This window comes from Penaeus japonicus, unplaced genomic scaffold (assembly GCF_977035675.1).
Source record: "Penaeus japonicus unplaced genomic scaffold, GWHDUDI00000001_assembly GWHDUDI00000026, whole genome shotgun sequence".
Classification (NCBI taxonomy): Eukaryota; Metazoa; Arthropoda; class Malacostraca; order Decapoda; family Penaeidae; genus Penaeus; species Penaeus japonicus.
The window spans coordinates 1264340-1284339 of record NW_028234428.1 but is presented as its reverse complement, the minus strand read 5'-3'; the positions used below and the strand labels follow the sequence as shown (position 1 = coordinate 1284339).

At 34.8% G+C, this 20000-nt stretch overlaps 2 protein-coding genes across 3 annotated transcripts in view; one reads left to right on the top strand and one right to left on the bottom strand.

The window, feature by feature from the left end:
• Positions 1 to 11661, top strand: part of LOC122243827 (UBX domain-containing protein 7) — a 12306-nt gene extending 645 nt beyond the window's left edge. Inside the window, exons 2-8 of the mRNA XM_086551892.1 lie at positions 4159 to 4313; positions 4837 to 4981; positions 5135 to 5307; positions 5589 to 5735; positions 6134 to 6352; positions 8240 to 8719; positions 9153 to 11661. Coding sequence (XP_086408018.1) covers positions 4159 to 4313; positions 4837 to 4981; positions 5135 to 5307; positions 5589 to 5735; positions 6134 to 6352; positions 8240 to 8719; positions 9153 to 9311 — 1478 coding nt within the window. The 3' untranslated portion in view covers positions 9312 to 11661. The remainder of the gene's footprint in view (positions 1 to 4158; positions 4314 to 4836; positions 4982 to 5134; positions 5308 to 5588; positions 5736 to 6133; positions 6353 to 8239; positions 8720 to 9152) is intronic.
• Positions 11662 to 15905: 4244 nt separating this feature from the next.
• Positions 15906 to 20000, bottom strand: part of LOC122243829 (EEF1A lysine methyltransferase 2) — a 4190-nt gene continuing 95 nt past the window's right edge. Inside the window, exons 1-6 of one of the 2 annotated variants that reach the window (XR_006222406.2) lie at positions 19921 to 20000; positions 18690 to 18873; positions 17992 to 18096; positions 17335 to 17563; positions 16937 to 17064; positions 16093 to 16334 (exon numbers count right to left, since the gene is read on the bottom strand). The exon at positions 19921 to 20000 is cut by the window's right edge and continues 95 nt beyond it. Coding sequence is in view for 1 of the 2 variants with exons in the window: in XM_043001562.2 (XP_042857496.1) it covers positions 16234 to 16334; positions 17335 to 17563; positions 17992 to 18096; positions 18690 to 18873; positions 19921 to 19970 (669 nt within the window). In the remaining variant the exon portion in view is untranslated. Of the gene's footprint in view, positions 16335 to 16936; positions 17065 to 17334; positions 17564 to 17991; positions 18097 to 18689; positions 18874 to 19920 lie in introns of both variants that reach the window. The other variant, XM_043001562.2, reaches the window with a different exon arrangement.

The following is a 20000-nucleotide window of genomic DNA, read 5'->3' as shown; positions in this document are numbered from 1 at the left end:
AATAAGGCGAGGTACTTCCAGTGGAGGAACTCAAAGCAAAAGGTTTTATTTTACAAACCAGGCTATATGATAAGCAGCTGGGCTGTGGCCAGGATCAGCAGGTGATCTTTGTTCATTTCACATCATTAAAAATCGATTGATATCAAAACCATTAGTATTGATAAACTAATGCTCACTTGCCCATTTATTGTTTACCAATTAGATTCATGAAAAGTCTTCCTAGCCACAGAGAGGTCATAGGGCTATGGCATTTGGAAAAATCTTGGGTAAATCATCCCCTTTAGCATGATAATATTACTCTGAAATGTGTACTTTAAAACCGACTGGAAGATGAGTGCAAGCCTTGGGCCATGTTGATGTTCTCTTAACCCATTCCCGCCGGGCTGTTTCGTCTTTTATGGCTTCAATGCCGGGGCTCTCGAACGCATAGGCCTAAATCAATTATATCATCGGGGTTAACCCATTCACACCGGGGCGATTCTGGCTCAGAATGGTCACAAAGTCAGGGTTTTCAAACACATGGGCCAAACGCCTTGGGATTCTTGGGCGCACTAACCGTGAGCCTGGGCTGTCCGCTCACGCATCCCCGAGTGATGGCCTTGACCAAATACTCGTAGCTGGTGTCTGACGCAAAAACCACGAAACTTGTCAGGACATCATCCAGCGCAAATGGGTTAATGATGTTAAATTTATATTTTACATGTTCCTAATTTTAAAAAATTCCTCCCAGAAATTTTAACGGTAAATCTCCTTTTGCTGAAATAGCTTCATAATGCTTTAGGGTATTTATTCAGAGAAAGTCAATAATTTTGGTTTTGATTGAAACTAACCTCCACCTCATATATTCTGGCAAGATAGAGCATGTAGAGCTTGCTAGGGTATATATGGTGAAGATGTTTAGCCTTGGTTAATTTCGTTTTCTCCAGAAGGTGCACAACATGGGTGACGTCACATGGATGTGCCCACTAGCCAATAGAAATGCACCATGGATTCTTTACAATATTAGCCTCTAATATATCACCACACAATAGCTCATCATCAGCTTATATTCATAGTAAACTATTTTTCTGGAAGTATACAGATATTTCAAATATTTTGCCAGTGTACATATTTTAATTTTTTTTTTAACCCATTGCGGACAGGGAATAAATTTGCTTGCCCAGTCTCCAGGATGGGTTTTATTTCAGAGTGAGGCAGCTTTATGCAACATACTTTGACGTTTCCGACTTTGTCACTTATTTGACTTTTCCCACTCTTTCAGTCACTCGTAAGACAAGAGCCATTTTTGTGTTTTAATTTTTGTGTGTTTTATTGTGTTTATAGAGTTGTATGTGCCATTTGACAGACTATCAATGTTGCAGTTGACTAAAATTCTTGTATAGGGTCCATATCAGCTCATCATTTTCTTTATACCCAGTGTGATATAAGTATTGCTGATTTATGGGAGGACAAAAAGCAACTTTATTTTTTTTCTATTTATGTACTGTCATGAACGAATACGAAACCTATAACCATCTACTATGAAGATAACATGAAGAGGTAGGGAAGAGGAAGGACACCTGTTCTTATGACTGTGAGTGCCATAGTGGAAGGCATCCATATTGGCACAGGTATGGTTTGAGTCACCTTCCACTTCTCGTTCTACCTGCACATCCTTCATCTGCGGTATTTTAGAACAACAGGTCGACTTGCTGTGTGCCATTGCTCTATAAAGATAGTGCTTGCTAGAGACTGTGGATGGGTACAATAAAATAACACAATCCAAAATCCCTAAACATCATGTATGTCATGATGCCCGTCATCAGGCATCAGAGCTCCTGTCATTTATGTCATGTCACCCGTAATTAACCCCTTCACTACGGGCAGTAGAAAACACTCCTCACGCCGTATCCGAGCTGCCGGTGCGCGCCAAATTTTAAACGTCGCTACTGAATATGACAAGTTTTAAGCCAAAACCTCAACATAATCATCATGTGTTATATATCAAAATATGCATAGTTAACCTCTTCCCCCATATGCATGTGACAAGTTATTTACATGGGTTGGGAGGAAGATGGAAAGAGTGACCTTGGTGGGAGGCCTCACTCAGATGACCAAAGAAAATGTTTGAAATAGTATGGTAAACTAATCATAATAAGTTTTATATTTTTACATAATGTTCCATAAATAAATAAGAAAATGATTGCTAGCAGGGCCCATCAATGCCTCCCCTGGTATAAGCGAATCCCACTCTTATGTAATAAATTATTAATAATGAAAGTCAAGTAATATATCGTATCACATCCGACCTCTTCTGAAAGATCTCGTACAGTATCCAGAAGAAAGAAAACTCAATTCCACCAGAAGTCAGCCAGGACGCAGTATGCGCTTCCTCGGATTTGACGCGAGCGCTGCGAGGACGCAGTATACGCGTCCTCGTGTTGAAGGGGTTAATGGGTTAACATATATTGCCTTTATCGCACAAATTTTCAGAAAGCAACTGATTAATCCCAATTGTTACCAAGAGTAGGTTCTCAATTAGCCCATTCACGCCAGGGCTTATATTTGCCAAATACCACTTCTGCCGGCTAGATAACAAGCACATGCAGTGACTAAGCATGAGATTTCTCCCCGTGTGATACCATGCTGGGCCTCTATTATAGAAGGAGGTATTTGTATTTATTTATTTTCATTTTCACACATGAATAAAATTCGTCTGTACAAATGGAATTCCTACAATGAAATACATAAGTAATGATGTAAAACTTATGTTTTGAGGGAGAGATCATGACATTATAGGATGTCATCCAGTAGGAGCAAAAGATTCCCATGACATGATTTCTTGACACCCGGCGCAAATGGATTAGGAATGATCTTAGTCTACATCAGTATGTAGTCAGAATTCAATAAAGGAAAACAGATTTTACTGTGCAAGTCACTGACACTAGTTTTCTTTTTATGCAGAAATAGCAGTATCCTCAATCTCGACTGACTAGGCATAATGGGTCCTTTATATCACTCATGCATATATAGACTGTGGTTATTGAGGAAAAGGGACAAGGGTGAAGGATGCTTATGTAAGGGAGGAGGTTTAAGTAAAGTGCACTGGTATGTGAATATATTTCCCTTTGTCTATAATGGGCTGAGGTAATCTATTCTTTTCACATATGTGTTTTATGTTTTTAGTTGTATGTTCCAGGGTACATGTTTTTTTGTTGTTTTTTTTTGCATACTTTAGATATTTATGTTTGTTAGTGTCAATAAGATTATTGTCATCTCTTTTGTCTTCCATAATTCCATTCTGTTGAAAGTTTGAAATATTAGTTTTTTGTGTGAGAGCTTTGTCATAGGCTGTAGGGAGGTCAAATCCAATAGAATTGAATGTCTGATATTCCATCATACTATTAGCAACAGATACAGTGATGACAATAAGATGCTGGTTGATGTTGCTTCTTTACAAATATTAATGATGATGCATTTCATTATTATGTTGAGGAATAATTTTCTTTGATTTGTCCACTATGGTTTTGTTTTAACCCAATGCAGATGGTTGTCTTAACATACATGACATGCAGGTTTTTAGTCTGACATATTTTAGTCATAGCATATTTAACGTTATGGGAGAGTGGATTGCTGTTTCTTTATTCCATTATCAGTAATAACTAGTTAGGGACTGATGATGGTGATTGCAATTATAATGACTATAATTGCAGTAATTTTCACCAAAATAGTTTTAGTTTAAAATACCAGACATAGATAACACAACTCTCTCTCTCAGCACCAGCAAGAAACAAGATAAGCAATAAAACAAAATGATATTGACCTTTGGTACATGGTCAGACCGTTGCCTTCATTGTCATATGTGCTATGTTTATTTCTTGCTTTAGACCCCATATTATCCCTTAAACCTTTCATAACCTTTCCAGAGGGATGTGGCTTTGTTGAGTAATCAATGTGCATATTTAATTGACAAACACTTTCTTTTCTTCTTGGCTCCAGTGCTAGTAATATCCTTATTAAATTTAAGAGGGCAGATGGCATATATTTTAATATCAGAATCAATGTGTCACTAGATGGCATTACAGTGAATGTTCCTATATTTTTCATTAGCTTTTTCTTTTCTATTTTCCTCTTTTCATCTTCCATATATTTGTAATCAATTGTTCTTTTAATTTGAAGGAGCTAATAAATCACTCGCTGGAAGTCTCTTGGAAGCATGTGGAAACAACTTGGAAATGGCAGTCAACATGCACATGGAAGGGGTTCATGGTGCCACAGAATCTTCTAGTGCCAGTACTGGTGCCAGTGCCAGTGCAGCACTTCCAGTCATAGATGTATGTATTTCTCCAATCAACAGTTAGTCTTATTCATAATTTTTTTGTACAATGTATAGTGGATAAAGATACTGATCACTTGTAATTGCTAACTATATTAATTTCCATTAAAGGATCCATGATTTTGAAATGTTCTAGGTTTGGATACAAATTAATTGTGATGATAATGATAAAAAAAAGTTTTAACTTCATTAGGCTAGCAGTCACTGTTCTGGCAGCTTTGATGGTTTGGGATTGTGATTCAACAGTCAGTTTCCATGACTACCCCTGGGACCACCACTCATCATTAGTATCTGCTACACCAAGCCTAAACTAGTTAATGCTCATTTACTATCTTTTATCCCAGCAATCAATAATTCATTATGACTTATGCATTGTCATGCATTTTTTAAAAACTGGTTAGGAAAATATGTTACTCTAGCAATGTCTGATCGGTTCCTAAGCTTTCTAGATTAGTGAGGTTCAACCTGTTAGTTTATAATAATGATGATGATCTGAATATTTTCAATCTTTGTCAATATAGGGTGAAGATGAGGTTCGAGCCCCCATTCCTCAGAAGCAAGAAATATTGGTGGAAGGTCCAGATGAAATAGCATACAGCTTCAGAGGCCGACGAAGAATAGCAAGATCAGTTTTTGATAAGTTCAGAGATTTTGAAGCTGAAACAAGTGAGTGATTGTTGGCTAATTTGTTCTCTAAAATTATTTGTTAAACCCTGGTGTCAGGACAGATTTTTAATAAGGGTGGTGATACTTTGATTCTGTAATCGTTTCACACAAAGGAACTTATGATAAATGAACTTGAAAAATTTGTGTTGCTAGAACGGCAAGAAGCAGAACTATTAGCTGGCGCTGATGAAGATGGAGGAGAGGCAAGTGCTGGGGCTTCCACAAGCAGTGGGGGATTTACAGGACGCAAAAAGCAGAAAATGAAAACCTTAGAAGAACTCTTCAGACCTCCTTATGACCTTATGTATGGTGGAACATTTCAGGCTGTAAGTTATTGAAGTTATTCTTTCTGTACTAAGGAAATTTATTTAATAAGATTTAAATTTTCTAAAATAGTCATCCAAAATTAGATATGTCATGTCATTAAGTGGAATGATATAATGTTGTATTTATGGATGAAAGGAATAAAAAGGATTTTCATTAGGTATAATGTCTGACTGTTACAGTTTACAACATCAAAAACTTTACTGTATTTTTTTTTTGCCATCCTATGGCTTATTCATTTTGCCTTATAAATTATTGTGATTAAGCTTTTCTTCTTCTTCAGGCAAGAGACTCAGGAGTATCAAGCAAGCGCTGGTTAATGGTAAACATCCAGAACTCGAGTGAATTTCCTTGCCAAGTCCTCAACAGGGATGTTTGGTCCAACCCAGCTGTTAAGACCATTGTGAAGGAACATTTCATTTTTTGGCAGGTAGAACACTCTTTGCCTTGGCACTGCAGGGAACCATGCAGTTCCACTTCTTTGTTGATTTCTAATTTACAGTTCACACTTTGAGCTGATATGAAAACTTTGTTATGGATTTAATTTATAAATGGTGATTTGACTGATATATCAGTCAAGTGACAGAAGAAAGAAGAAAATGCTTGTCAAGCGAATTTAACTAACCGGCACTAGACAATTGGTCTAGGATGGGTTAATTAGGGAAAGTTGAAATAATTTTTTTTTTTTTTTTTTACTTTTTTACTTTTAATCAGTCAGTGGGCCATCATTTTTATTCATTTACAGTAATGTATATTTTTATCCAAGGAGCACAGAAAATAATGGAGATAACAAAATGGTCTAATTTTGAGAATATCCATCAACTTCAGGTCTACCATGACAGTGAGGAAGGTCAAAGGTTCATGATGTTCTATCGCGTGGAGGAATGGCCTCATGTAGCTGTCATTGACCCTCGCACTGGTGAGTGTCTGGTCACTTGGCACAAGCTGGATGCAGTCACCTTCTGCGACCTCATCACAGAGTTCTTGTCAAGACATCCTGGACTTGATGAAAGCACACCCTCGCCAGAAAAGAAAAGACCTCGTCTGGTGAGTTAATACATTAAATGACATATATGATTTATCATGTTTAATTGGAAAATAAGTTTGTTTTTTTATTATGTAGCATACCCATTCATTATGATTGCAATACTTGCTCTCTTATGCATGAATATGCAGCTTTCTATGATGGTAAGAAACACTCATTTACTCATTTACCTCTCTCCCTTCCTTCTTTCCTGTCTCTGTTTCTCTCTTTATCTCTCCCTCTCTCCCTCTCTCCCTCTCTCCCTCTCTCCTCTCTCCCTCTCTCCCTCTCTCCCTCTCTCCCTCTCTCCCTCTCTCCCTCTCTCTCTCTCTCTCTCTCTCTCTCTCTCTCTCCCTCTCTCTCTCTCTCTCTCTCTCTCTCTCTCTCTCTCTCTCTCTCTCTTCCCTCCCTCCCTTTCTCTCTCTTTCTCTCTTTCTCTCCATGGGAAGCAAATTCAGCTTCCCACTGAGAGCAGTTTTCAGGGACCCTAAGGGGTGATAAAAGGAGGTTTTTACATTTCTTTTTCATTTTTTGACTAGTCAAGAAAAATATGTATATACAAATGCAATCACAATGTGTATTAATACTTACAAACTACATATTACAAATATATATGACGAAAGTCCAGGGCATTGTCTGTCGTGTTGGGAATATTCCGATTATGAGATATCACTTCATCTGTAGTGAATGGGTCAATTACAGTTGAGGACTTCCATTATATGAAATAAATCTGTTATTGTTCAACTACCCCTTCCTCCTCACTCATATGGTTAGACTTTTCATGAATATTCAGGGAAAAAATTAAGAAATAAAGGCATGCCAAAACAGTATGTGTTGAAAGAGAGCAGCAACGTAATCATTATTCAACATGGTTGAAATGTTAACCCTATCCCAACGGGCCCAGTGATAAGTGGAAACCCCCTTCGCTGGGCCTATGCAATATTGCATCGGGAGCGTCTCACTGGTGCGTCACCCCGTCATCGGGCATTTAGCCGTGTCACACGGGTGTGACGCACCGTCATCAAAGGGTTAAAATATGATTGTTGTGAACAGTTATGGGGTCAAATATGTATTTGAGAATTTTGAAATAAGTGTATTTGCATTTGTATTCACATTTGACCCTTTTATATTCTGTATTTGCAGCAAATATGGTAAAATACACTAATGTAATTCTTATAACCTCTGAACAGAGGCTATAAGAATTAATAATAGGAGTTGAAAACTCTCTCATGACTGCTGCCTCTCTTGTAAAGAGTCAGTTATACCATCATAAAATGGCATCAAAAAGCAAAATGCATACTCATAAGGGAGGCACTAGGTATAAGAGCATATTGCAAAGAATCATGTTGAATCAAACATTGGAAGTTGTAAGTTTATTATTCTCTACATTTCAATGTAAGTGTCAACATTTTCAGAATTTCCAGTATGGACAGTCATTCAAATTTTAGAATTACAAATAACTTCATAAAGTTCAATTATTTGGAAATAATTATCTCTTCATACATTTATTTGAACAGTTAAACTTTAAAAATCATTTGTTTATCTTGATTTATGCATACAAGCACATAATGTCAAAAAAGTGGTAAATAATTCCCTCAAACTTAAGGAACAAACATTAGAATTAAAGTATGTAAAGTATGCATAAGAATTATTTCCTGAAATAGAGATACTAAACAAGGCAGAGTGAAATCTGCATGCTAATATTTGTTCATAGTGATTTCCTGTGAGAGTTTACTCTTTTACTCATTTAATAAGGGATCATAAATGTCTATACATCGTACAGCTAATATATAACAAGTCTCAATTGAATGTGATTCAACAGAATGAACATATTTTTTATCTAATTGACATTGTTCTTTCTGTCAGTATACCATTTTACAAAGGTGTTAAGTAAATATGCCATCCCACAGGAAAAAGATGCTAGTATACTTGAAGCAGATGAAGAATCTCAGCTTGAAGCCGCCATTAAGGCCTCCCTTGCAGAGGCTGAGGAGAAGAAATCCCAAGTGACCACTGATGGTGCTCAGGACACAGATGAAGATGAGGATGATGACCCTGACACACTTGAGACTTTTGAGTCAGACTCAGAGGAGGTGGATTATTCCTTGAAGGATATGCAACCAACTCAGAAAGAATCAGTGAAGAGAACATTTAATGGTGAAGCTAAAATAATTAGGAAAATATCCTCTAGTATAGGAGATAGTTCAACAAATAGCAGTGAAAGTATAGCATCAGGAGAAAATTCATGTGAGGCTGAGAATTCTTCTGGTAGTGAGGATGACTGGAAAATGTACCTTGGTCCTGAAACCGACCCCATTTCCAAGCTAATGCTGAGGCTGCCAGATGGCTCGAGAGACATCATCAGTATGCCTTCTTCCTCGAAGTTAATGGTAAGTTGCTAATGCAATTTTTTTTTAAGTGATTAGTTTTCTTTTTCACTTTTTTTTTCCATTCTTTGGAAGGAAAATTTCCAAGAGAAAACTTACAGTTAATGAGCAGAAAGAAGTATGTGAACTAGAAGCAGATGATGAGAAAATATAGGATTAAGGTAAAGAGAAGGAGTGGAGAGAATACTGAGAGCTTGAAGGATACTTTAGTTCTTTTAAAGTAAGAAAGATGGACAAGAATAGTATGATGGTTACTAATGAGGAAATAAATGTAGGTGATATGTTGTAAAAAGAATGTGCAAAGTGAGTTTTGTCCTCTCTCTGCACATTACTCGCTGCACATTATATCTTCTTTGGTAAAGTGAGTAGGCAGTAGAATTACTCTTGCAAAGATGATATAAAGAGCTACACTATATAAAGTGAAATTTTCCTGCAGGCACTTATAAAGTATGTTGGGAGCAAAGGTTACAGCAATGAGCAGTATGAGCTGGTGACCAACTTTCCCCGACGAGAAATCTCGTACATGGATTTCAACATTACCCTGAAGGCAGCTGGACTCTTCCCTCAAGAAGCCGTTTTCATCCAGTCCAGATAACCTTGCCATGTACATAAGAAATTTTGTTTTGTGAGTAATGGAATGTCTGACTTGTTATCAAATAACTTTATTAAGGTTATTTCTAAGAAATATGAAGATACCTGGATGTTTTGATATAATGCCCCCCCCCCCCCTTGTTTTTTGTGAGAATAAACTTTTTTTCCAAGTGATAGGATAGCTATTTATGATATTGCAATGATGTCTATCCTTCATTCCATAATGGGCTAACAAGTGACTTTGCATTGTAGATCTCATGTAATGAATGAATATAAGTATTTAGGTTAATGTGATCACAGTGTTCAAAAAAGTTGGGTAAAAACTGTTCACTGCCACTTTCGGCTGTGTTAGGAACTAATGGTTCCCCTTTGTATAACAGCATTACTAGAATATTGTATATTATATTGTATAATATAACCTTTATTCCATACAGAATTGTACTTTGAATAAGTCTTTGCCAACCATTCGGCACTTCACTGAATTCCATACCTTTCCATTCGATGCATTTCATTTTTGAAGTGAAAAGCCTGAGTTTGCATTTCACTTTACAGTTAATATTAGAAAAGAAAAAGCAAATCATTGAATAACAAGTTTTTGTCATTTATTTTTGTGATACAAATGGCAAAGGGATGGCAAGAGACTTTAGTAAAAGTACAGAAACACAAGTAAGTGGGTTTACCTCTGGTCATGATCAGAATTTTGTATCCATTACACATTTTGTAATGACAACCTCATTTGGCATACTATAAAACTATTGGATATAATGTTGTGAAAGGTCTAATTTAAATATAATAAATGCATGAAGACAATGCAGATTAATTTTATTTTATGGGTATTAGTGAAAATCTCCATAAACAGTTAGCATGTTGGTGGTAGGATTATCCGAACCACAAGTAAATCTTTTCATCTTTATTTTTCTTAAAAGGTAAATTCTGTTTATTTCAGGGTACACTATTCATGTTTTACAATAGCTCAAAACTGCCAGTCTCTAAGGAGACGTAACCTATAAGAGGTATCCATCAAAAGAGAGCTTGAGTCATATCTGTTGTGATATTGTCAGAACTCTCATGCATAGAACTGCATATATATACTATTGAAGTGATGCTGTGCATAAGTCAGTGTAACATTTTAATTTTTTAAGATAACTTATTTATTTGAAAATCAACTCTTCTTGTACAGGTTGTCATGAAAATATATTATGTAATATGTGCATTGTTTGATTACTATGCCCTGTCTATTAAACTCCAATAATGTAAGTAAATGTGCTTTAATACTTAAGTTGCACAGACTTGAGGTAATACTTTTAAAATGTTTGTGTTTATGAATAAAAATATATACCATATTTACATGCTTACAAGCCGTGCATGATGAGTCTTGGATTTCTCTTTATCAATATCTTTTGTAAATTTGGATACATGATTTTCTTTATTCTCCTCTTATTTTGATGGCTGATATTTTTGAAAAGGAGATCATATTTTTGGTATATTAGAACTTTTTATATATAATAAACATTAACTAATATGGATAGCAATCTGTGCTTAGACATTATTTTGAACTTGGGGATAGGATGGACTGTGCACAGGTCAACATGTAATTTTTTATGATGATAATTAGCCTTCACTTTAGGTAAGCTTAATATGCATCTACATTCTAAGACTATTCTCCTCATAAAGGACATGTCAAATAATAGTGATGATATTCCAAAGCATTTTGGATTACACACTGAATTCATAATCACCAATAGCATAATCTGCATTCAGCCTTTATCAATCTGTATCAGGCATAACCTACACATCAGCCGATAGATTACAAGACAGGTGAACACCCAAGTCATTCTTGGGATATAGGACTTAGTTCTGTTACTAAAATTTATTCCTAACTGTAAGAAAATTGGAAATGGTACATATGAATGAATAGCGTACATTTTACTTGAAAATCAGGCACAGTATGAGAGACTGTTTCATCATAATATTGAAATGTAACGCCATCAATGAAAAGAGTTATCCCCTTTTAGTAAGGATTACCTTTCATAAGGGTGATTTACAACTGTTACAGTTACTCAATTTTGATGTACTTGTAGAAGTTTGTATTAGTATTATTATTAATTTTTTTGCACTAGAAAAAAGTCTTATGGAAAAGTGGGAATTACATACAATTCAGTTGAATCAATTTCATAGAAAGAGTATTATTTCCATATCACATAATTATAAAGTACTGTTGTAGTATATTCAATGTTTCTGGTTCATCTCTTGTATACAAGCATGTACATATAGTATATATATCTACATTTTTTTCTTTTACTTCTGTAATAACTAGTAAAGCAAAACACATTGATAAAACATAAAAATAAAAATGTTTATTTTTTATGTATGCTACCTCTATATTAACCCTCTCTGGACGGGTGGTACACCACGGGTACCGCGCATTCAAGGCCCGTTCACAGGGTGCCGTCATATGGCGTCGATCATTTAATTGATTTAGGCCTATGCGTTCGAGAGCCCCAGCATTACAACTTACAAGGCTGGAATGCCCCCGGCATGAATGGGTTAATATATCAAACAAAACTGAACTATTTAAATACCCCTGTTCCGTTCTCTAAAGTGAAGGATGTTTTTTTATTATTATTATTATTATTATTATTATCATTATTATTATCATTATTATTATTATATGAAATGAAATGAAGGATAATGTTTTCTAAGGCCTCTTTCTACAAGTTTTTTTCTTAACCAATGTCTCTTGCATGTAGCATTGATTCTTGACAGGCATGATGTAATTAAGTAATTTTTCTATTATCTTTTTGTTCACATTAAACTCATTTGCAAGATATTGTATTTTTACTTTTCATGTGTTTGATATTGTTGAATATAAAACTAATTGTGTCACTTTGAACAGGAAACACTCTAACAAATACTGCAGACTTAATAATCTAGATGTCAGTTCCAATACATACTTAAAATGTTCAGTTTATGAACACAAGCCATTATTTCAATGTTACACAGCTATCAGTACCACTGTGTTAGGCTGTGTGAAGTTGCATTAGAATCCTAGTATGCAAGGGCAGTATCAGGCTTGATCAAATATGCTTTCATATACTAGAAGGGGTTAGTTTAGGGTTAGATTCAGTATTTAACCCTTTTTGCCACGGGCTTGGTTCACAGGGCCAGATCACTTTCGTACTGGATTTCTCATTTTGTTGAAATTACTTGGTTGTGTAAATGCCCAATTTCCTTCAAAATATAGAAATCATAATTGTTTTAACTCAAAACTCCTTGCTGCTTTCTTAGGCAGTATTTTAAGTCAGCCAAGATTGCAAACAGGACCTCAAGTTAGAAACTAGACAACAGTGATAAGCTGTATTATTCCATTTTAGTATATGGTTGGTGGATTGGTCCTGAATTTCATCTACAAATGTATTTTTAACCCATTTACACTGGTTGATATGTTATCATGTCCGCATAATATTTCACCCTATATTGACATTTGTTAAGCTGTATTGTTCCATTTTAGTATATGGTTGGTGGAGGGCCTTAAATTTCATCCACAAAAGTATTTTTAACACATTTACACTGGTTGACGTGTTATCATGCTAACGTAATATTTCACTCTCCCTAGGGGATATCCTAAAACATCAAGACCTCTCCCTCAAAATGTATGTTTTACATTGTTACATGTGCATATAATCATAGGAATTCCATTTGTATAGACACATTTATTATTCACTCTGAAAATAATGAAAACCAATACAAAAACCTCTGATTATCACCCCGTTGAAGCGGGGGGGTGATGAAAAGCGCTTATATAGGCACAGTGCAGCATCACACTGGGAAAGATATTGCGCATAGTCACTGCATATGCTTGTGTAATGGCAGTGGCATTACACAAATATAAGCCTTGTTGTGAATGGGTGGAAAAACTCTTGAAAATCTTTTTAATTGTAATAAAAATAATTTCTTATACAGAATGGCTAAAGAGCTGAACTATATCTGGGAAAATTTGTCTAATGATTATTTAGTATATTACATAGAAACATATGTATGTCTACCACAGTGATTTGAGAATACAGTAAATCAGTAGAAGCTGCTTCATCTACTTACTCTTCACAGAAAAAGAAGTCTAAAACCTGAAAGGTCTTTCATCATTTCAGCAGGCAATTTATGTATTCTTTAGGACTATTATTTATCAACACATGTAGAAGCCACAACACAATGATGGTGTACTTTGCTCACTAACTAAGCACTGAATAAAAATACCGATAAGTCAAAAGACTATGGAAAACTCAGGGGAAGATTATAGATCTGATATGAACTTAAATATTTGCTCATGATTTAAAAATAGATTAACCCATTAAGGACAGGGTAGTTTTGGCTCTGCCTGCCCTAAATGCCTGGGTATTTTAAGTGTGCAGTCCTAATGTCTCGGGCTGCACGCATGATTACCCACCACATGACATGATATCATGTCACCTGGCATTAACAGGTTAACCTACAATGACGGAGAGAAAATAGTATAAAATATATTTATTAGCTGTAAATTTGATAAGAGGGTTTTTTAGAGAATAATTCATGAATGTTTTGCAAGATCAAATACAAATAGAAAAATGGATTACTTTTCTCATCACCACAACATTTATGAGCTTACCTGATGGTGTAGCAGACAACTTGAAATTATCATTATTGCTTTTCATGGTAAACTGCTAAAAAAAAGGGAGGTTTAAACAGAGATCATTGAAGATCATCTCAGTACCTGATATAATACCCTTTCATATTTGTCAGGCTTTATCCATTTTCTGAAATTATGCATGCCTGATATAAGGTGAAGGAATGATTTCCACTTTCAACATAAGGCACAGGGACAAAATATTCTACTAAGGTTCCTGTGGGTTGTCTCACACCTCTTGATTTTAAACAATTATATATTGCATACAGTCAAATGGATACCATATGAATATTTTTTCTATGGCAGAAAAATCCACTATACACAAAATAGATTTATTGAAAATGAGATGAGTTTCAAGATCCATCTGGATCCCATTTTCAGGTCTGAAGTGGGATCCAGATGGATCTTGAAACTGTTGTCTCATTTTCAATAAATCTATTTTGTGTATAGTGTTTTTTTCTGCCATATTAACAACACAGTAGTTTTTTTAAACTTTTTTCTATGTATAAAAAGTTCCATTCTTACCCAAACAGCAATTCTCTGCTGGTCTTTCAGAATGTGTTTTAACCCATTCACACCGGGGCGATTCCAGCTGTTAAATGGTCAGAATGCCGGGGTTTTCAAACACATAAGCCTAACGCCTTAGGATTCTCGGGCACACTAGCCGTGAGCCTGGGCTGTCCGCTCGCTTGCCCAGAGCGCCAGCCTTGACCAAATATCTCGTCACCGGCGTTTGACCCAAAAACCACAAAATATGTCAGCATGTTATCCAGCGTGAATGGGTTAATTAAGATAATGAAATGGTAAAATTTAATCTTTCAGCCAAAAATATATATCTGTAACCCAGCCACGATGGGATGTATTTTTGCCTACTCCCGTTAACACCGGGAAGATAACAGGTGCGCAACGCTTTGTGCCGGGGTGTTTTCTTGCTGCATGGGGCCGCACTGAGCCTCTCAGAGCATTTTTCACCCACCCTATTCTTATGATTTTTATGAATGCGTCTACAATGTAAAGGCATGTAAAAATATTGCCATGTTCAGTAATGCCTATTTAGTTTTATTTGATTGAACTTTGCCAATATTCTTCACTTCCATGTGAAAATACCAAAGGAAAGTGGAAGCAATCTCTTAGTGGGGCATCAAAAAAATGTTTTATACTTTTTCTCTTTTTTACCAAAACGAAAAGAAAAACAATATGGATAATCATACACATACATATGAGTATGTACATGTATAAGATTAGATAAGATGCGTCAGCACTCATAGCTGACAGAGGCCGGGCCACCTTGTGCATATAGCCCGGGCAAATCTGTCTGAACTGAACTGAACTACATGTACCTCGTGACGTGACATGACGTGATATCATGGGTAATCAACAAATTAATAGTAGTATTGCATTATAAATTTTTTACTTTATTTTAATTCTTAGTCAAACACATTTGATTTTACAACAATTTTTTGACTTGGATCTTTCTATTCAACCGATCAAGAAGCAAAAATTACCATGATGTCATCAATATCAGGTAGCTTTCTGTGACCTCATTTTTTTAACATTATGTCTCATTTTATGACACTCAAACACCTAAGCTAAAATAACAGAGTCAATTATGTAAAATGATTATATTTGAGAACAATCTAGCGATCCATTGCTGACGTTTCAGCGCATCACTACTGGCCTCCCGGGGCGCAGCCAGAAAATGTACCACGTCTCAGGACATGATAGCAAGTCAACCAGCATGAATGGGTTAAGGGCATAAACAAACACTGCATGAATGCTCTTTCTGTTACCAACGATATTTTTTTCTTGTACATTGCCAAAGGTAAATATGATAAATAATTACTTTTTTCCTGCCTGGCAAGAAAACTAATTGCTGATTGATGAAAAGTAACACAAAGTAAATTTTCTTATTATACAGATGGCAAATCAAAAAGGCAGTGAGGTCACTGGTAGTTTTATTTTTTTAGTAAATATATTTTTCATATATTGCAAAAAAAGTAATCAATATTTACCACTATCATATATATATATATAACAATCAAAGGTTAAAATATGGAATGAAAAACATACCACTATCATATATATATATATAACAATCAAAGGTTAAAATATGGAATGAAAAACATTGTATACTTGCTCTACATGATTTTCAATATTCCCAAACATTATCTACCTTCTGTTTAAATGCCCTTTAATCCATGAACACCTATACTCTAAAAAGAAAAATACTTTACTGGATGTATCTACAATTTGTACGGCATGAATCTTAATTGACAACTTTCTTGAAAACAATAGAAGTAACTACAGATCCAACTTTTCCACCAAAGGAAAATGTGGGGGTCGGGATCACTTCCTCCACCTCAAAGTCTGAAAAAGGAGAAAACTGTAAATGCAATTGTCCAAAAAGCTGGTAAAGACAAACAACTTGTTTCTATCTCATTAGACAATGAAATTATTTCAAACTTTATATGTTACATAAACAGGAACCTTTATTTTATCACTGAATATTTTCCTAACTGATATTTATTAACAAGTTACATTATACCATTTCTAGTAATCTAAAAGAAAATTATCTATTTTTTTCATGAACTTACATGAATATACTCTTATAACATATATATCAATGCAATTTAACTCAAAGGATGATGGTACAAAAAGGCTTATAGGTCACAGGTTATCTTTTGAAAGAAAAGGTAGACTTCTTACATCACTCTCTCTAGGGATACTGACTCCACTACTGAAGGTAAGAGCAAAGTAGTGAACACAAAATACAACAAGAATAAAAGCAAGGGCTTGTTCTCTGAATAAGCACTTCTCACTGAATGGTGAAAAATTAGTCCATGTTATTCATATACACACAAGATGACACTTATGATGTAAATCGGCAGATTCTCTGGTAGGAAAACTGCGTTACTACAAACAGATGGACGGTTAACGAAAACAAAGGATGTTAAAGAAATATTACTAACTGTGACACTTGCTAGAGCAACACTTCTCTCTAATCCCCACCCCTAGAAGGAGTTCTTGGCCTGCATGTCTTAAAAGTTCACTTTTCTCCTAAATCATTCAACTTTCTCTCTTTTTTTAACACAGAGTTCTGAAATAACCATCATTCTTTATTTGTCATAGTCAATGGCATGTATAAACTGAATATTTAAATTGCTAACATTCTAAAATATCTGTAGGTTCAATGACCTAGAATACACAAGTTCTAATATGAGAATCCCCAAAAAAATTAAGCTTAAGTCTGAAACATATTTATTCCAAAGTTAAAAAATCTGTATTATCTATTGTGAGGTCTTTGCTATCTAATTGAAATAGTATGATTGATGATGAAAAAAAAACAAAAAAAACAGCAAATACTCACAATCTGATACATGAGAAATAATCTCTTCTTCAGTCCAGTTACAGGAAGTGATAATGAATAAGCCATCGTCCTTAGTCAGATTGTGTACTTCCTTGATGTACTGCTGTCTCTTGGTTATGGCATCTACTGGATTTAGGGAAATGGTATCATATGTACCCTTATCATGGGTGATGTCATATTTCTTTCCTGTTAATTCACATTTCTTGTGGTCTCCCAGCAAATCTACAGTCTGGAAGAAAGCAGTGTTAGAGAACTTGAATAATAAGATGGTCTTTTCTCTTTAAGGGACCCCTTTAAGATTCAACTGTACATATTTGCACATGCAACAACTACTACTAGCATTAGGGAAGGTGTAGACGGCACACAATTTTCTGAATCTTTTTCCAGTGATCCTTTTAGTCATGAACACTTGCTTAGGGTTAGAGTGATGACTTACTGTTTACTTATCCTTTGGATATTATTAAACAAATCAGGTATTCATTATCAAAACTTGAAATTTGCTTAAAATAAAAGCCTTCAAAGCATTCAACACAACTGAAGCAAAATTATCAATTTCTTATTTTAAAAAAGCAATCTGCTCTAAATTTCGAACAGGACTATCATCATACTTGTGAAAATTTATTAAAGCAATGTAATATATAACAAAAACTGACTAACCTCATATTTGATGTCTAGTTTCTTGCTGTTTGCTATGGATTTTGCAAGCTTTATGGCAGTATCACAATAATCAATACCATACAGACTATCAAAGCCTTCACTGCCCTGAAAAAAAAATGTATTTGGTATATAAAAGACTTTATTATGCCTAAAAAAAATGAAAAATAGCTATATATACATATAAATAAATCAGTAATTCTCTCTTTCTTTCTTGCTTTCCTCATTTCCAATCTTTCACCCTTTCCGCTTTTCTCTCTAACCTGTTTCCCTTCTTTTTCTTCTTCCTTTCTCTCCTTTTCCTCCTAATTGCTCCCTTATCTGTTCATCTTTTAACTTGCTTTTCCCAAATAAATGATTCAGAGGAAAAGATGTTAAAAATTCTAGTATTCCCCATTAATAAATAATAATACAACAATAACAAACTTAATAATAGTAGTAGTAGTAGTAGTAGTAGTAGTAGTAGTAGTAGTAGTAGTAGTAGTAGTAGTAGTAGTAGTAGTAGTAGTAGTAGTAGTAGTAAAATAATAATAGTAAAATAATAATAGTAAAGTAATAATAATAAAATAATAATAATAAAATAATAATAACAAAAATAATTATAATAATAATAATAACAATAATAATTATAATAATAAACATGACAACGATAATAACAACAACAGTAATAATAAAAAATGATCCAAAAGCACAGCACTCACTAGACACAGCAGAAGAGCCCCATTTCCGCACCCAATGTCAAGAACAGAGAAATGCTCCTTAATGACATCAGACTCCAGAATCCAGTCTACGACACGCTGCATGCTGTCTTCACCGAACCAGATGTCTCCAATATCTCCATGGCTCTTAAAGTTTGATAGCTCTTGTTCATAGGTAGATTCCCAGCTGGAAATATATGATCATAGATATAGATAAACAAGAGAGACAGAGATAGACAGAGTGCGTGTGGGTATAAATGTCTATGTGTGTTATGTTTCGACATATTAATTTTTGCTTAGTAGCATTTCTTAAAAGCATTTAGGAGCATTTTAAAGGTGAACTTGCTTTTGTAGCATAAAAGAATAGAAAAGTAATATCTTATATTAAAATAATATTGAATAATATTGGCAGTAATAAAACTACGATAGCAGAAAACAAAACAAATAAGGTTGTTTTTCTGTATTAAGCCGCAACATCAATGTTACATATATAATCTATAAACAGCGAACATAAGAAATAATAGTTAAAATAACGTCAGCTTTCAAATGCTGATCTATGTGAATGGAAATTGTAATAACCTGAAACTCGTACATTCGTGGCACAACTACATCATATTCTTTGACAGGGTTAAAGGTGGATTTCATGACTTGACGGTAATAAAGTTAAAATTAGTATCTCTGATACAAAAGTTGCAATTGTGATAAATGAAAATTACGGTAGATATCCTTGAAATGAAACATGAATGACAATGTAATTTTGAATTATAGTGATGTTATCTTTAACTGGATTACATAAGATAGTTATCACAGTAAATCATGTCTAACTGAATTTTGAGAGCAGAGTAGAAAACATGACCATTACTATCTATAACAATATAGCAAAGGTAATTAGACCGTGAATACATAGGTAAAAAACGATCAGACTCTTGAAGAGGCTTTCAAATTAACTCTTTTTGCATAATAATATCTGCTGTTTTCTCACCAAATCCACTTGAAACTTTTTGTGATTTGTGATGGATGCATAGTCTAAAGTCCAGCATAACAGACATATTATGTCTATATGTCTATATATATATGTCTATATGCCATATCTTGTTATCAGAAGAAGTATCAATATCCGGGACGAATTATTATCAACCACAACAAATTACATACAAAAAACAAAAACAAAAACAACTGGAATACAAACCCATATTTTCCAAATACAAACGACATTCCATTCCACCGTACTTACTGTTCTTTCGTGCCTAGCTTGGAGGATATAAACTTATCAACGTCCTCCATCGCTGTCAGTTGCTGAAGGTGGAGAAAGGG